The sequence below is a fragment of the Tigriopus californicus genome, chromosome 5 (genome assembly GCF_007210705.1).
Source record: "Tigriopus californicus strain San Diego chromosome 5, Tcal_SD_v2.1, whole genome shotgun sequence".
NCBI classification, from domain to species: Eukaryota; Metazoa; Arthropoda; class Copepoda; order Harpacticoida; family Harpacticidae; genus Tigriopus; species Tigriopus californicus.
Genome location: NC_081444.1, coordinates 6,937,181 through 6,952,986, shown reverse-complemented (window position 1 = coordinate 6,952,986; position 15,806 = coordinate 6,937,181). Strand labels below are relative to the sequence as shown.

The following is a 15,806-nucleotide window of genomic DNA, read 5'->3' as shown; positions in this document are numbered from 1 at the left end:
TGAGTTTTTGTTCCATTTTATTTCTCTCTTAAACCGATCCCGTGAATAAGGCCGGAAAGCGTAAACTTTGGTGGAGTGAAACAACCCACAAATCCGTGGAGAATTTCTTTAGCACCCCTATTTCTAAGTCAAACGTGGTCGGTGTTACCTCCCGCTCCACTTGGGCGGCAGATTTCATGTCTTGCCCAATCACTTTGGGTCGGTGATTACCCGTTGTTCCAATGGATATGTGACAACCATCCACACTCCCTTCACCGCCACCCATTGTATCATCAGCTTCGTAAAGCATCGTTTGTTCGGTAATCAATCGTACCTTGGCCCCCACGGAGCGGGAGGTGACCACCAGACCGATGATCTCAAGATCTTCCACTCTGCCAATGTGATCAATCACATTTTGGCGGTCAACATAAGCGGATCCTTGCATTTTTCCGCAAAATTTCATGGTGCAGTGCATGATATTTCGACTAGCGGCCGCAAAGCGATCACGGCTCAGATCGGTCAAATCCGGAAACGAGTGGTCACTAATACGTCGGCCATCTATCAACACCTTTTGAGTCCATTCCCAAAGATTTTGGGAGCCACTCAGTCCTAAGAAGAAGGCAAAATAAGCGGGCGTGAATCGTTGAAGGCCATCCTCCCAAACGATCACGTGATAATCCCAGAACTGAACACTTTTATACAGAGCCACCACACCCCACGGTTTCAAATGACCTTGATCTATTACCACGGGCGATTGGCCGGCTTTAAAGGCTGCTCGAGCCTGAACTCGACACTGTTTATCCGCCTTTTTCAAATGCTCCTCGACCCCTGAGATTAAGGCCGGGATCGGTTGGGGTTCCCAACTTTGGGCGATGGCCGAGATCATCTTTTGTCGAGTTGCCAGACATGGACTGCGTAATAGGATCAATATTCGATTGTTGTGAAAGAACTCAATACTCGGTTGATGTTCAAGGAAGGTCGAGTTCCAAGATGTAGTTTGACTCCCGCTGTTTTGGAATGTGATGACCGGGATAGGTGCCTCAAAAGACCGGAAGTATAAACCTTTGAGCCTTTGATACGGTCGTGTGACCACTTCTGGTATTTGGGTCCATGAACCGGGTTCCCTGGGATTGGGATCGTCAGTTTGAGGCTGGACATCCACGGACGACCAGGCTTGTCCCATATTCGCCTTAAGCCCTTCGATGGGACTGGTCAATTTGTCTGAAAACAACGAGCAACCCTACTGAAAATAAAAAAAAAAGCGTCACAATATTTTTAAAGCTTAATCTCACCCAAAACGATAATCATGACTATTCACCTCTGCTAATGTGTCTCACTGACCTCCAATGTTGAGGTGCGAACTAGTCGGAGTCGTCTAATTTCACTACATTGAGGTTCTTGAATGCGATTAAAAATAATATTTCTATATTACGTTTCAAGTGAGCAAGGGGGATCTCATAACCAATGAGAAGGAGATGGTGATATGTTTGGTCTGGGCAGACAACAAAAATCCTTCACATAATTATTCAATTTTCCGACCGGATTCCCGGATTCCCGACCGGAAAAAAATGCTCTTTGATGAATCAAGTTCGGAATTATGAGGAGCAGTGTTGCTCGATGACCAGCATGGTTAGAGGCCAAAGTCGAGCTGAAAACTGGCTATTTGAAGGTCATGATGGACCAAAGGGAACCATTTTTTTTGCGGACTTCCATATCGCTATGGGGAATGGAATTTTCAGCAACTCAAGACGCAAAACTATTTCATTTTACTTAACTTTATTTTCATCCATTATTTGATCGACCAATGAATTAGAGTTGGCCGATCTGGTGACCACATTGGAAAACTAATATGGAAGTAAAGCTAGGAACGCTCTGCCAATTCCCGAAACTAATATAGACGATTACTGCGTGACGCAGGGCATCCGTTTTTATGTGGTTATTGAGTCAGTCTTAGAAATTTTGGCGTTAATAGAGACCTGGTTAGCCACGTTGTTTGAAACCATAGAAGGTAAATAAACAGGGCCACTAAGACTCTCATGCCAGAAGTGAAATGAATCACACCAACATCAGCAGGATCTGATTTTGAAACCCTCATATAAGCATTCGAATCTCTGATTTTGATTTAAAGCTGATTTGACTTTGGATTTAGATGTTATACACCCTGAGAAGTTGTTAAATTGGTCGCCCTTTCATCGGGGTTAGTTGGTAATCCTTGGTCACGCTAGTTGCTCGAGCCCAACAAAACTTGAAAACTGAAGGTTCTTGCTTTCTTCACCGACTCATTTAAGTTATTCAAGTGCCCATCTAGAACGGGAGGATAGATGGAAAAATAAATCATTTGCATTCCCTTGATCAGTTTTTGAGTATGTTTCCTCCACGCAACGGTTCACGATTTCAACGTCAACGGGTAATGAATGAAACTAGATTGAGATCCCCTTAGATTATATATCTTCCAAAAAAAACAGGCCTGAGTTATTCCCATTTATTGTCCAATATTGCGGATATTTTATTTCTATTTATTTTTGTTATTTGATTTGACACGCTTGTAATGTTGCTCGCCAAGCGGTCGATTAAGAGAATCCCCCGGATTTTGCGCCCTCTCAAAGTAAACCATCATCATCTCAAATAGGCTTTGTTTCCTCCTTGCCAAATGGATAATGATGATGTTTCGCTCCTAGATTCTCAGCGATGCTAAACTTTGGATCAAGTAAAGTGGATCAATGGACGGCGGCTACGATTGGAACAAAAACGGATTTGAGGTGGTTGCCAACGATCATATCTGTCTGTTTTATTTGATGTGAAAATCAAATAATGCTGCCTGTTGTTTCCCCCATGTGAAGTTAGGAAATCCAAAGCAATTTGATCGTGGGCAACCAACTAATTTTGTTTTTGTTCCAATCAAAGTCTCTGCCTATTGTCATGGTTCATTGATAGAGCTCGCTTCTAGTAAAGGTTTAACCAAGTTTTGACAGAAACAGAAATATACATTCACCTCTCATTGAAACACGATTTTTTTCTACAAGTTACTACAGAATATGTTTAAAACTGGCCAATTCGATTGTAACTTGCAGACTTTGGGCGTGAATAATACGATCGATCCCTGGGCTTTTTTTTATACTCTATTCTCAAAATCTAACGCTAGGATGTGGCCGAGAGTTGGACTTCCACGGCTCCTTTCAAATGTTTGCCCTCTCAAGGACACCAGTGGCTGTTGGGTGTGTCGGAACGTGATCTCTTTGCGAATGGTTCATCCAATCGCTTTATCAGCGATATCCGTGACGATGGATCCCAAGTTTGGAGCATTGGAGCTTGTGATCGGTGTAGCCCTGATGCCAAGGTAACCCAAAACCCGTTGAGCCCCGCACCAAATGGGACTAGAGACATAGAAGGCATGGACAAAAATCCTCACCTTCATTCTTTCGATGGCTTATTTAGAGGCTCGATTGGGGTGGCTTATGCGGATGGCGGCCCATCCAAAGGTTAACGCTGGATTTGAATGAGACCCGACCTCTCGTGTTCCCATCCATACCTTTGAGTTCGCTTATGAACTCGACCAACATTGAGAACTTGCTGTACATTCAAGAGGATCCCACTGAGCGAAACAAAATGACTTCGGAGATACGAGCTTTGATCAATGCCATCAAAGTGACTCACATTGTTCAGACGTAGGAATTTGACTTTCTATTAATTGTATGTAATTTAGATGGAGATATTTTGGTCTAAAAAGCAATGATTCGTATAAAATTATATCTTAGAAATAGCGAGTGTTCATTTTGAAACACACTTTCATTTAGAAAAGATCTTTGGTAGCGAGTTGGTCGGGAGATCCAGAGCACCCCCGGTGGCATCCTTTATCATCCGGGTCAGTTAGAGTCCTTGAACATGTCCATGACCGTCGGCCATCCATTTGTGTTCGCCATGTCTGACGTGTCAGGGATTGAAGACATGGCTGTGGTTAATGCCATTTTGGCTCAAAATGGATTGCCCTTGGCCAGGCCGGTCCTCGACTCCGTTCAAGATGCTGAGACTTGTCCCGAGGCCGTCTTGCAATTGTCCAATTTGACTGAGGATTTGAACGAAATTGTGGAAATGACGGCATTTCAGACCTATTTGGAGGGAGGAAAGCATCTGATTGTGCGATGCTTAAACGATCGAGGGGCACTGTCTCATCGAAAATGTAAGAAATATGACCTTGCTAGGGTTATCTTTTTGTTACTTGAATTAACCTTCGTTTTTTTTTTTAAATATTAGTTCAAATGTGGGATCACTGTATTGATGGAGTGGAAATGGGAGCCTTGGAGGAAGTCATGTTGGTACCTGTAGGTGTGTCCTGGGAGATGGAGGGAGTTGCTCCTAGAGCTAAAGTGGTCTTTGAACAGCCAATGTCTTTGATGGTAATTATGGAAAACTCTTTGATCGATTGTTCACAAAACAACATTGGTTACATTCCAGGAATTGTGCAAAGGCTTCTCGCAGGCTTATCCCAAAGAGAGTGAAAACCGACTGGAACGAGTTCGATTCATTGCCAATCATGTTCTCGCTACAATTCACCTTATTGAACATGCACAACCATCCCACATTCTGAATGCTCTTGGAGCTCTATCTGTCACAGATGAGCACTCGGAATCCTCCATGAGAGATGACTTTTGCGAACTCGTTGACAAAGTGCAATCCAAGAAACTTGATTTGGCCTTTTCTGGTAAAGTCCAGGATATTCTGAACATGTGCGAAACCAAAACTGTTGGATCAAAACCAGACTTGGCTGGGAATGTAGTGCGTCTTTTTGCGCCCGAAAGTGTCTTGTCTTTGATATTGATATCACTTCAGCCATCGTCTCTAACCTTGCCACAATGGATTGGAGTGAATCAGAGAAGTGCGCCAAGAATCTCCAAGTCTAAACTTATTGCTGGCTGCCAATTTTTGTGGAGAATCGTTCCTCCTCGGTTTCTTTGTGTGGCTCCTTGCCAAGATTTAACGTTGCTATTCCATGAAACCCTCGAGACCATGGTTGTTGAAGAGATCCTTCACATTGAGCAGGAACACGACGGAAGCCACATGTTGGATAGGTTTTCAAAAAATATGGCCAGAAACTTGGATCTCGACGAGGATGATGGAGATCAGGGCCTGAATCTGGAGCAACGACTTCAACAAGTCCAAGTTGTTCCTACAGCCAAGGCTATCAGGACTCTACTTCGTTATGCAGAGATAGTAAAAGCTCACTTTGAGAATATGTATTACTTTTTGGAAATGGTTCGAATGGAACCGTTTCAAGTTTACTACGAAGATCAGAAGGCAATTCGTGAGTTGATTCCAGATTCGTCGGGTTTGAATGCTTGGTAAAACTGTTTTTTTTTTGTTTCCATTAGACCCTCTGACTTCGGAAGAATTCATCGACCTGGGAATTTGTTTGGAGAACATCGGGATGGCTTCAAAGAATAGTGATGGATCTATTGCACTGACTGAAGATTGGCGAAACGATGTCAGTGGAATGACTGATTATCACAACTTGCTCAGGCTCTTTCTTTGTAAGTGAATAACGAAGGGACGTATTTGCTTGAACAATATGTGATTCACATCAATTTAATGCTTTCAAATCTGACGTAACAAACGAAGCAGTCACACTACTGGGGCGTAATGAAGTCAGTTATTTTTCTCCTTTTTCGACTCGTTCATGAACAAGGCATCAAATCCATAATCCATGACCTTCTTCTCTTCGACATCGGATTTGCTCTTGAACTTGCTAATCAATCGAGCGCTCTCATCATCCAAATGGACGTTCAAGTAGGTTTTTTCAATGTAGTCGAGCAGCTTGTCGGTCTTTTGGGAGAACTCCTTGCTCGTTCTTCCAGTGGCATCTCTTTCGTTATCCGAATCGTCGCCATCGTCGTCCATATCTTGCGATCCATCCGCGTAAATCGGAACAATTGGTTTGGCCACTTGAACCCCGATCATTTCTCGAGTAGTTCGCTTGATGTAATCGATGAGCTCGAACTTGTTTCGATATTGGTCCTCGTTCTCTTTAATCTCTTCGAACGACAGATTAATGATGGCCATCATCATGTTGATCAAGATCATGTTGACCACGACTGAAAAAGCACGTCACAAAAATGAACCTGGACATTCATCAAATGAAGGGTGTTTGTACTGCTTACTTGAGAAAACGAAGAAAATCCATGCGGCCATCTCATCTGCGGCTCTGAGAGCGGCAAAATTAAATTTTCCAATGCTCATAGCCATCGTGTTTTCTACAGTTCGAATAAAGTCGCGGAAGTTTTCCAGATTGTTCTTCAATACAAAGAAGAAGAACGAGCAGAAAGCTCCGAAAACAATACTGAACTCCACAATGAAGGTGGCCAATCCTTGGAAACAAAGTTTAATGGTAGCGCCAATCTGCATAAACGCCTTCTGAAAGCTCAATAGTTTGCTGAACTTGATGGTGGACGTGAACACGGTCATGGACACGAGGTACTCATAATATTGATTCAAGAGCGAGGCATACGTTAGGCGGATGTACTTGTTGCCACGTGTCTCGCCAAACTCTTTGGTCATTTCAATCACCACCACCTTCTTGGCCACGTATAACGTCAAAGCGAACAACGACAAGGTCACGGTGATCACATCCGCTATGTTCCAGGCATTGCTGAAGAAGCTGGAGCAACCTTCTTTCCGAATGGCTGTGATGATATTGATAATGTAGTAAAAGATCGAACACACGAAGAGGACCTCGGCGGCTTGAACGACATAGCCGAAACCTTCGGTTTGAGTAAAAAGTCTGATTACGTCGATACGATAATCAGGGCTGATCCCACCACCCACAAATTCTGCAATGCATGTGACAATGCCGAACATGTTGACCTAAAATATACGTGGAGTGGTTAAGACATTAGCCCGATAATTTTTAGTGTTCGATAATGAAAAAAAAGGAATCATCGATCTTCACACCTGAGCGTTGTAAACCGAAAATTCCACAATCAACGCCCTGGTCCGATTGTCGACCCAATTTTCAGTTTTCAAAGTCTCGATTTTGCTATTGAGCTCCTCGATGAAGCCGGTTAATCTCAGGATATATCCACCCCCACCATATGTGCGGATGGCTGCAGATTGAGACGCAGATTGCAATTCGGAAGAGTCTGTGTACCTAAAAATACCATATTGATTGAGGCCTATTTTTAGTCGTCTCTAAGCATGAATCAATCGAAGAGCTTACTCGAATTCTTCTGACTTTGTGCAATTGTCACTGGTTGAAGGGACCCAACCCAGGCACCAATCTCGCTCGTCTTCTGTAGTCAATCCTCCATCTCCTGTACATTTTTCGATGGTGTCTCGGATGATCTTGGATGGACTGGAAACATGAATTGCTAAGTTATTATCCGATTAAGTCAAATGGTTTCTCTTTCTTTAGTACCTGCAAGTTCCGAGTTCCTCTCTGACTTGGCGAACGATAGCATATCCAATGATTCTGTTGACCCGGTCGTCCAAGTAACCTCTTAGCCCATACGGAGGTTTCCCATTATACCATGGTTGAACCCGTACATTGGGCAGAAGAGTGTTCTCCAACCAAAAGTACCATTCATTGACATCGCGGATGTTATTGAAGTTCAGCTTTCTCTCTTGTTTCTCGTCACTCTTGCATGGTTTGTATCGAGGATCATCCGTGGGGAAGATATCACAATTGAGTCCGCCAAAGATGATCGAGGCTTCCAAGGATTGCTTTGAGAGATACGCACTGGGATCTCGATTTCCGTAGCTGATAATGAAAATGATGGCCACGTAGAAGAAATAGATGATCAAATCGCGAATCACAATCTTCATTTCCATCTCTTGAAGCTTCATTTCCTTGAGTTTCTCGTAAAAGTTGGATTCCATGCGGAGTTTTTGCCCCTTGGGTTTGCCGCGTCTTTGTGCTATGATTTTACAGAAGAACAAGGCTCAAAAGTAAAACGTTAACTTGGCCCAAATCAAAAGTCAATCCTTACTCTCGGGGATGTTTTCAGAATCGAAATAGATGGTCGGAGGCTCCTCATCACATTCGGCATGATCGTCATTGAAAAGGGATCGTTTGTACAAGAAGCTAACAATCAAGGTGATCAGAATGATCTGCCGAAAAAGGCACGTGGTATTAAGATCCGGAAGTTCACTCGCACGTTCTCTCAATTAATAGCAAACCTTGAGTGGCTGAGTGAGAAGGATGGAAAAGAAGAAGGCCGAAATCATTGAGACCATCCACTGGTAGGCTTTGTCGTTGCCAAAGGACAATCCAAACGAAAACACGACGAATGCTCCTCCCAAAATGCAAACCAAGCAGACCAACCAGCCCAGGAATAACATGACAGATGGACAAGATGTGTCTCTCCTGAGTGTTAAAAGCAGTTATAAGTTAATTTGTCGATAGAAAACCAACGCTTAATAGAGTTTCAAGGAATTTTAAAGGCTCTACCCTAACAATGATGAATCAATCACACATGAGCTTAGTTATTATGTTAAATTACCACTGTGATAGTCACATGTTCAGTTTGAGTAGTCTCAAAAATTTCTTGTGAAACAAATGTACAACAACCAACATGAGTGCCATTGTTTATCACTGTGTTATAAATGTTGTTTTAACTGAACTTGGATCAATCATTCTTGATAAGGGTTTGAATATGAAAATATGAAAATATCCTGCGGCAAGTAGTTATCATTTCATTACTTTACTCGGGTTGGCACCTGAATGCGCATGGTTGGCAAGACTAGACTGAGCCTCCTAAAATTGGCAATTGTGCAATCATTGCTCAGGCAGTGCTGCTAGAAAAAGAAAAACGAAGCCGGTCAACAGAACAATAAAATTAATTGGCACTTAGGGTCAGGCTCATTAATCAGAAACTAAACTCATAGCATATTTCAGTTGTCATCAATGAAGACGCTAAAAGTGCACTTGCAAACTTCTGTCTGTCTGGTTTGCTCGCAACAGTCTTGTATTATTGCTCGACACTTCTCTAAGCAAAACTAAGAGCCTAACAAATCGTGTAAACAAAAGAGCAACTTGGTAAAAAAAGCTTAGATGGGGGGCTCCTTAGAGTATTTGTTTTGTTACATACTCACTTTTCTTCCTCTTCCGTTCGCACTCGTTTTCGAGCATTTTCAGGTACGACAATTTTCCCCTCTTCATTGGCTAAAACGTCAAAAGCATATTTTTGTTTGATCGTGCTAGAAATTTACCTGAATCTATCTTGCTTTTTACCTTTTTCAACTCCAAGGTCAATTCGATTCTTCCGAAGTTTGAACGGGCGTGAACGTTTGAACAGATAGATGGCCAGCAAAATGGGCGGAAACACAATGAAATTCGAAATGAATCCAATCCCCACCTGAATCACATTATGACAAACGAATTTTCATCCCTGTTTAATGCATTTCGAGCAATATCCTTCCTTTATCTTACATCGATGGGATCGACAGTGAGTCTACCCCAAGTGTCGAAAAAGGGGTCCATGACCCGCCCTGGTTGCGTGTCGTACCACACGGCATTGGCCAAGAAGGTCAAATAGAGCATGGCCATGCACACACTGACGCGTTGCTTCCGCGTGAATCGAGATCGAATTGGTCGGCAAAATGTCGAGAGCCAGATGTGATCATCTGCTAAAGACTTGGCACTCACGGATTTGAGCAGATAATAGGGATCTTCTTGTGAATCGGCGTCAATCGCGTGAATTGCGATATCGTCCTAGTGAGATTGAATGAAATGAGGGGTAAATATGTAGGTACTTTGGAGAGGAAAAACAATGTATTATCTCAGGGCTTACTTCGTATGTACCACGATCGATGGCGAGCCATTGGTCAGCAATGAAACGAGATTTGTTTCCAGTTTGAATATCCGTGACGGTGATACTGAGGAGATACCAAGCTCCCATGTCTCCCAACCCTGTACTATCGGTCCACAGACGCATGTAGTTAAGTTCTCCAAGCGATTGTGGCGTGGCCAATATGAAATGGTCTAAGGCTCCGGATTTGAAAATCTCTCGATTGGGATCCGTGAAGCATCGCGCTCCCGTGTCATCCTTGTCTCCATCCAAAAGGAAGTAGATGTTGGATGTGGTTCCGTGCGAAGCCAAGGGTCCGGTTTCCACCTCGATTTCATAGAGATAGTTATCTTCCGGATAGTTATCAGCCAAAACAGGTACCAGCAACTTCTTCTCGTCCCGCAAATCCTGGATGATTGCAAAAATCATGCCAATGATGTACAACAGGAACGTGATAATGAGCAGCATGTAGATGGTCAGATTGTCCTCGAAACTGGCGTGGGCAAACACGAACTCGAAATCGATAGTGTTCACCTCGGGAAACCATCCGGATCCATATGAGGACAAATGGTTCGTGCCACAGCCAGATTCGAGTTTGGATGCGTTGTAAACCTAGATCAGAAATGTAATCGCGGTCAGAATCAAGGAAGATCGCGCTAAATTGCTCTATTTCTTCGCGGCCCAGTTACCGTAACGCCGATGGACTCCCAAACTTCAATGGACGTGTTGAAGTAATAGCAACCTGAAGTGTAGGTCTGGAGCGTGTAGGTGGTTGTGTTGAAGTCGTCTTGGAGCCAATCCTTTCCAATGTTCAAGTCGTTGCATGTCTGGTCGGCAAACAACTCGGTCAAATTCCCCTTAACATCTGCCACACTTGCCACTCCAAAGTACCACTTCCCAGTACGATTGTTGATGCTCTCAGCCGGAATGAACCAATCAATGAAGCCCTCTGTAAGGAAGTAGTCCTTTCTTTGAGAGATTTTACTTTGAGAAAAGGGTAATATTTATGCTTGGCTAACCATCTTTATTGGTGACATCAATCAACGGCTTGATGAAGTCGCATTTGGTTAAGGTCGGGAGAGATTGGTATCGTCCCAAAACAATCAGTCTCGAAGTTTCAGGATCGTCCACTTTCACTTGGATATTCAAGGTTGAATAGGGTCGGGTGACATTCAGATAATGGTAAATGAGTTGAGGCTTGTTGCGACGCTTCAAGGCTTTCACTCGATTCGCCACGTTGACCAATGCCTGGTGCCTCTCTGGGAAAATGATGAGAAAGAAATGTATTCAAAATGCAACACTGAAACACGCCCAAGTCGAACTTACTTCCAAATGTCACGGCTTCGGGACCTTTCTTCTTCATTCGTCCAATGATGATGTCTATGTTAACGGCCATATTGCTGATGTCAACCAACCCTCCCTTGTCGTTGTAAACAGTGATGTCAATCTGTTTCGTGGTTGGGTTCAAGTTCTTGGCCGATATCGGATAGGTCTAGGGACATACATACCGTAGTTTCAAATATGATTCACTTGGCTTCCTGAAGGAATCAAAACAGGTTCCCTTACCGCTGTTATGGTTTCCCATTCCTTAATGACAATACCCCATCGACCATTGCATCCCTTCATCATGATATGTCCTGTACTTGGGCTGCCAGGACAGAATCCCAATGGAAATTGGACCACGGAATTCGAGTTGTCGAACTCGAAACGGAGTTTGCGATCTGGAATTCCATCGCCATTTGTGTCACGACCAACTGTTCGCTGACCGGACAGCCTAATACATGTAGATGTAGATTTGTAGATGTAGATTTGGCAAAGTATTGTTTGAGTAGAAAAAGCAAGGTCACGGAGTGACTGGACAACACCTTACTTGGACATGATCATTTGGACTCCCATAGGTGTTTTGGTTCTGAGCTCCTCGCCTTCAACGCTATTGGCAATTGCAGTCTCGGCAATATCATCAACCAAGGACACCATCTTCTTGACTTGTTCCACCGCTTGCATTCGAGTCAATCGCATCACGTTGAATCGAAGAGCGTCCTCTGGATCGTCCGGGATATCGGCATTTTCTGCGAAACAATTTGGGACGTTGATCAGTTATTGCGTAACACGATACAAGCAATCTTGAGCGTATTGATAAAAAACCTTCTGGAATATTTGTATCGTAAGGCATCTCGGCAGCACGTTCGAAATCCGTCAATGGGATTTCATCTGGATCATTGGCGTACAAAATGGAATTCAAGCTCTAGAAAAATGGCGTTTTTGAACGTTTATTTGAATTGAACATCGGTTTTCCTATTGCGTGGTGATTTACCTCCATAATTGCCATGACTGAACCAGTGACTCCAGACAAGAAAGTTTCCAGTTTGGGAGGATCAGTATGCTCAATCTTTTTGAACCCTTGTGCCATTTTCTAGAAGCGAAGAAGCTCTTTATTGCAACTTGTTTCTTGATTAATAATCAGTTAGTTAATTTTGTATACCTCAATCATTTGCACTGCTGCTTCCCGACCTTGCATGTCCAAGGTTTTGGACAGTTCTGGAGATCCTGCCAAATTGGAAGTAATTGCAGAGAGTGTACTTGCTCCTTGTGCCAATTGGTCATTAGTGGTGAACTGGAGATTGTCTCGAGCCGACCGGATGGCTTCAGTATTGGCCTAGAAATTGAATAGGAACAACCCCCAAATGAAAAGTGCTTGAAATAATGCAAAAATTGGACCTCGAGCAATTACATTTGTGATGAGTTTCATCAACTCGTTGAATTGATCCAATTGGGAATCTGTCATGTTTTCCTTCTCTGTTGATTCCAGAGACAAATCTTGTTGTTTTAGCATGCACTGGATGTTGAACCAACACGCCGTTTCTCGAATTGAGGCCTAGGATGCAATGGACAGTGAATAAGTTAAGAAAATGCATTGTGCTATAATGTGATTAGGTTTTGATCGATTCTTCAACTCACATCCGCAAGCAGCCTAAACCATAATCGATTGGGTGATTAGACATGATTTGAAAGTTTCATCTAAGAAATGATCAATACTTACATTTGAGATACTCTTGCTTGATCTCCCAATACGGCGAAGTTCTTGATAGAGGCATCTAAATTCAATGCCTCGTACTCGTCCTGCTCGGGTAAAATAATGGGAAGTCTCTCGTCGATGTCGAATAAGGCGTAAGCCTGAGCTTCCTCGTGAATCTCTGCATAGAGATGGAACTCTCCAACAGGGAACACGACCACAGCCTCATTCGTGGGTCCTGAATAGAGCAGGGTCGTTTCGTTCCCATTCTCCTTCTTCTCGATAACTGTAACGGGCAGAACAAATCAACATGTTCCACGGGTGCTGAATGGTTAACAATAGTATTCTTACTTTTGAAGACGTATTTATTGACGACATGGCCATCGGCATCCACCCAACCGCGGCAAGCTATTTTGAACTCGTCGACCAAAGCTTTGCCAGTTTCAGCTGGTATCCATACATACGAGCCGTCGGGTAGGGGCGACCGGATTGAGATATCACAAGTGCCATTTACTGGGGGTGAATTAATGATGACTTTCATGGTCGAGGTACCGTAGGCGCTGACCCAGCGTCGACCATTAAACACTTTATTTGTGACATTTAGAGTGAGCTCGAACTCTTTGAATCCTGCCTTTTGAAGCTCGAAGAACTTTTGTTGAATTGACAATTGCTTGCTATCTCGACCATCTCTCAACCCATCGGCGTAAGCTATTTCCATCCGGAGAGTAAAGTCATTAATGTTTCATCTTGGAATCAGTTTGGCTGAGAATCTTACTGTAAAAACAATTTGGTTTTAGTTCGTCTTTTCGGATGTCTTTGATGATATTGCCGTGACTGGGCGAGGCTTGAACCGATCTCTTTTTTCTCGCCCCGTTAACCAGAGGCTGGCTCATGACCACTAAAAACGCAGGAGGGCCATTGCCCACATCCCCACTCACTACAGTGACCGTGGTGTCCGATGTGTAAGTGACCGTGGAAACTGTAAAAGGGTTAGAAAGATAGAAAAATAAGCAAATATTAGTAAAACTTGCAAAAAGTCCTATTACGTTCCACAACCACCGCAGGTTGTGTGGTGGTGGTTGTAGTTGTAGTTGGTGTGGTTGTGGTAGAGGCGGGCAAAGGTGTTGTTCCACTCCCAGAGGAGAGACAATAGCTCTAGAAGGGACAAAACATCAAATCCAGGTCAGGACGTATCGGGTAAGTGCTTGAACCAATGGACATTCCTTACGTCTGTGATGTTTTGTTGGGCAGCCAATGTCCACAGATAAGTCTCCTCGTTGTTGACGCACTCCTCCACACAATTTCCTCGTAGCGCCAACCTGGACGTGGGATTGACGTACACTCCGGAAAAGGTGGGAAAGCACAAGCTGGCACACTCAATGGTCACAATAGGTGCGGGAACTGATTGCATTTCCAACTCGATCTTGACTTTGGCCCTCCGAGTGTCTTTTTCCAGGACTAGCAGAATCTCATAAATCCTGGCGGGAGACGTTAACGATCCCGTGTTGAGAGAAAGAGTTCCTGAGCGAGTCTTCAGTGGCCCCGGTCCTACTCCAAAACATCCGTCTGGGATGTTGATTATTCGAGGCTTAGACGGTGGTGGGATTGGCCTTGCTTCAGATTCCAGAAAGATCGGATATCCTTCGTTGTCCGTAGGGGAAAATTGTTCCGTGTATTTTCCAGCCTCATCTTGAACCAAAGAGCGGCACCACCAAGTGTAGTTGAAATTCTAAAAGAGGATTGGGAAGCTATTTTTGTAGAGTTGTTTGTGAACCTCTGAAATAGTGTGCTCACTTTTTCGTCCGGGAAATCGGGGTCAATGGACAGCAATTGTGGTGTTAATAACAGAGTTTGTCCCCATCCTCGAGATACTCTAGCAACTGAGCCTGGCATTAAAATTGGCTGTAGGTCACTTTTGGTCACGTTGAAGTAAGTGAAGGCCTCCTTGAACATTTTCACAGTGGGATCATAGGTCTCCACCTAATTGGTGACAATCAGTATAATAATACAAGGTTAGGTCTTTTTCAATATACCCATGAGACGCATAATCAAACCTCGAATCTAAAGACGAGTTTGTGAAGGCCATAATCAAAAGTTAGAGGCGGAATATTCAAAAGACCCGTGTTGAAACTGGAAATAGTCTCGTTGATGGGAATCCATGTCAGTTCCTCCTTTTTTCCCACTTGACTACTTGGATCATCAAATAAGGTCACTTCAAAGGCCTCCCAAGCCATCCTGATGACGATGTGGAATCGTTAATGTGAGTTCATTGAATCAAGCCTAAATGATATCAGTGCGGAGTAACTAATACCTGGTGGGAGTGGTTTTGTTACATTTGATTGAGGAGATGGCTTGTTTGAGGAATCCTTTGGATCTCCAGACCTTGGGAATAATTTCGGGACGGTCGAATGTTGTATGATTGTCTGTGATCCAGATTTGCGGCATCGAGCAGTCCATTTTAAACACGGTGATGTCCAGTTTGCTCTCGGCATAGTTGCGATGGTCGAACCCATAGGCATGCACTTCGTATTGACCCCGTTTCCTAAAGACAGAGTTAGCTTGCCAAGTGATTGTGCTGTGGAATGTGGTTGTTCATTGTGGCTCACGTGTATTCATGAGCATAATTGATAGCTTGAGTGAAGGGTAAGATCTGAGCGGGCTGAACCGTAGGAAATCGAATGCGACAACTGCTGAGACTTCCCCAGTAGGAATTCGGTGATCCGTCACCCCACTCGACCACAAAGCAAGTTTTGGATCCAGCACGTTCCAAGGTGAAGGTGAATTGCTTGGTCTCATTCTGAAAGGTATGATGGGCCTGTGTCATGAAAAAGAAGCCCATTTCCTCACGAAAATGGTCAAACATACGTGATCTGTGACGATGAGGAAGTCGTCGATTGTAATGGGTCCAATCTGTTCCAGAACTTCAATCTTCGTTGGTTTACTGGACATCCAACCATCTAACGGATTCCAAGTGGAGACGACCACATCATAAATGCCCTCGGACTAGTCAAACAATTTCGATTGTGTAATTATTTATC

The 15,806-nt window shown here is 43.6% G+C and overlaps 3 protein-coding genes across 13 annotated transcripts; 1 reads left to right on the top strand and 2 right to left on the bottom strand.

Annotated features, from left to right (window-relative positions):
- Positions 1 to 1,582, bottom strand: LOC131880903 (uncharacterized). Of its 9 annotated transcripts, none has more exons than XM_059227625.1 (2): positions 1,272 to 1,582; positions 1 to 1,200 (listed from the first exon to the last, which is right to left on the bottom strand). In XM_059227625.1, exons 1-2 carry the CDS (start codon positions 1,285 to 1,287, stop codon positions 29 to 31), a joined length of 1,188 nt encoding a protein of 395 aa, XP_059083608.1. In that variant the 5' UTR covers positions 1,288 to 1,582; the 3' UTR covers positions 1 to 28. The 9 variants fall into 9 exon arrangements, with proteins under 9 accessions (XP_059083608.1, XP_059083609.1, XP_059083610.1 ...); XM_059227626.1 differs by having other exon boundaries at positions 1 to 1,222; positions 1,298 to 1,582; XM_059227627.1 differs by having other exon boundaries at positions 1 to 1,219; positions 1,298 to 1,582.
- Positions 1,583 to 2,161: 579 nt separating this feature from the next.
- On the top strand, positions 2,162 to 8,280 carry LOC131881276 (uncharacterized). Of its 3 annotated transcripts, XR_009373352.1 has the most exons (9): positions 2,162 to 2,386; positions 3,122 to 3,316; positions 3,415 to 3,644; positions 3,774 to 4,156; positions 4,231 to 4,373; positions 4,432 to 5,278; positions 5,346 to 5,504; positions 7,974 to 8,062; positions 8,141 to 8,280. XR_009373352.1 is itself a non-coding variant. In XM_059228094.1 (8 exons), coding segments are annotated over exons 4-8 (1,446 nt in total). In that variant the 5' UTR covers positions 2,162 to 2,386; positions 3,122 to 3,316; positions 3,415 to 3,644; positions 3,774 to 3,861; the 3' UTR covers positions 7,976 to 8,071. The 3 variants fall into 3 exon arrangements, 2 of the variants coding, with proteins under 2 accessions (XP_059084077.1, XP_059084076.1); XM_059228094.1 differs by lacking the exon at positions 8,141 to 8,280 and having other exon boundaries at positions 7,974 to 8,071; XM_059228093.1 differs by lacking the exons at positions 7,974 to 8,062; positions 8,141 to 8,280 and having other exon boundaries at positions 2,163 to 2,386; positions 5,346 to 5,634.
- Positions 5,544 to 15,806, bottom strand: LOC131881274 (uncharacterized). Its single transcript, XM_059228091.1, has 31 exons — positions 15,634 to 15,806; positions 15,375 to 15,565; positions 15,080 to 15,310; positions 14,823 to 15,003; positions 14,563 to 14,748; positions 13,997 to 14,497; positions 13,815 to 13,923; positions 13,544 to 13,747; positions 13,120 to 13,476; positions 12,796 to 13,054; positions 12,714 to 12,726; positions 12,487 to 12,630; positions 12,238 to 12,411; positions 12,070 to 12,168; positions 11,901 to 12,000; positions 11,626 to 11,824; positions 11,322 to 11,529; positions 11,082 to 11,247; positions 10,775 to 11,014; positions 10,445 to 10,704; positions 9,759 to 10,367; positions 9,398 to 9,679; positions 9,200 to 9,323; positions 9,061 to 9,130; positions 8,146 to 8,332; positions 7,956 to 8,076; positions 7,385 to 7,883; positions 7,187 to 7,321; positions 6,922 to 7,117; positions 6,132 to 6,834; positions 5,544 to 6,065 (listed from the first exon to the last, which is right to left on the bottom strand). Exons 1-31 carry the CDS (start codon positions 15,715 to 15,717, stop codon positions 5,620 to 5,622), a joined length of 7,278 nt encoding a protein of 2,425 aa, XP_059084074.1. The 5' UTR covers positions 15,718 to 15,806; the 3' UTR covers positions 5,544 to 5,619.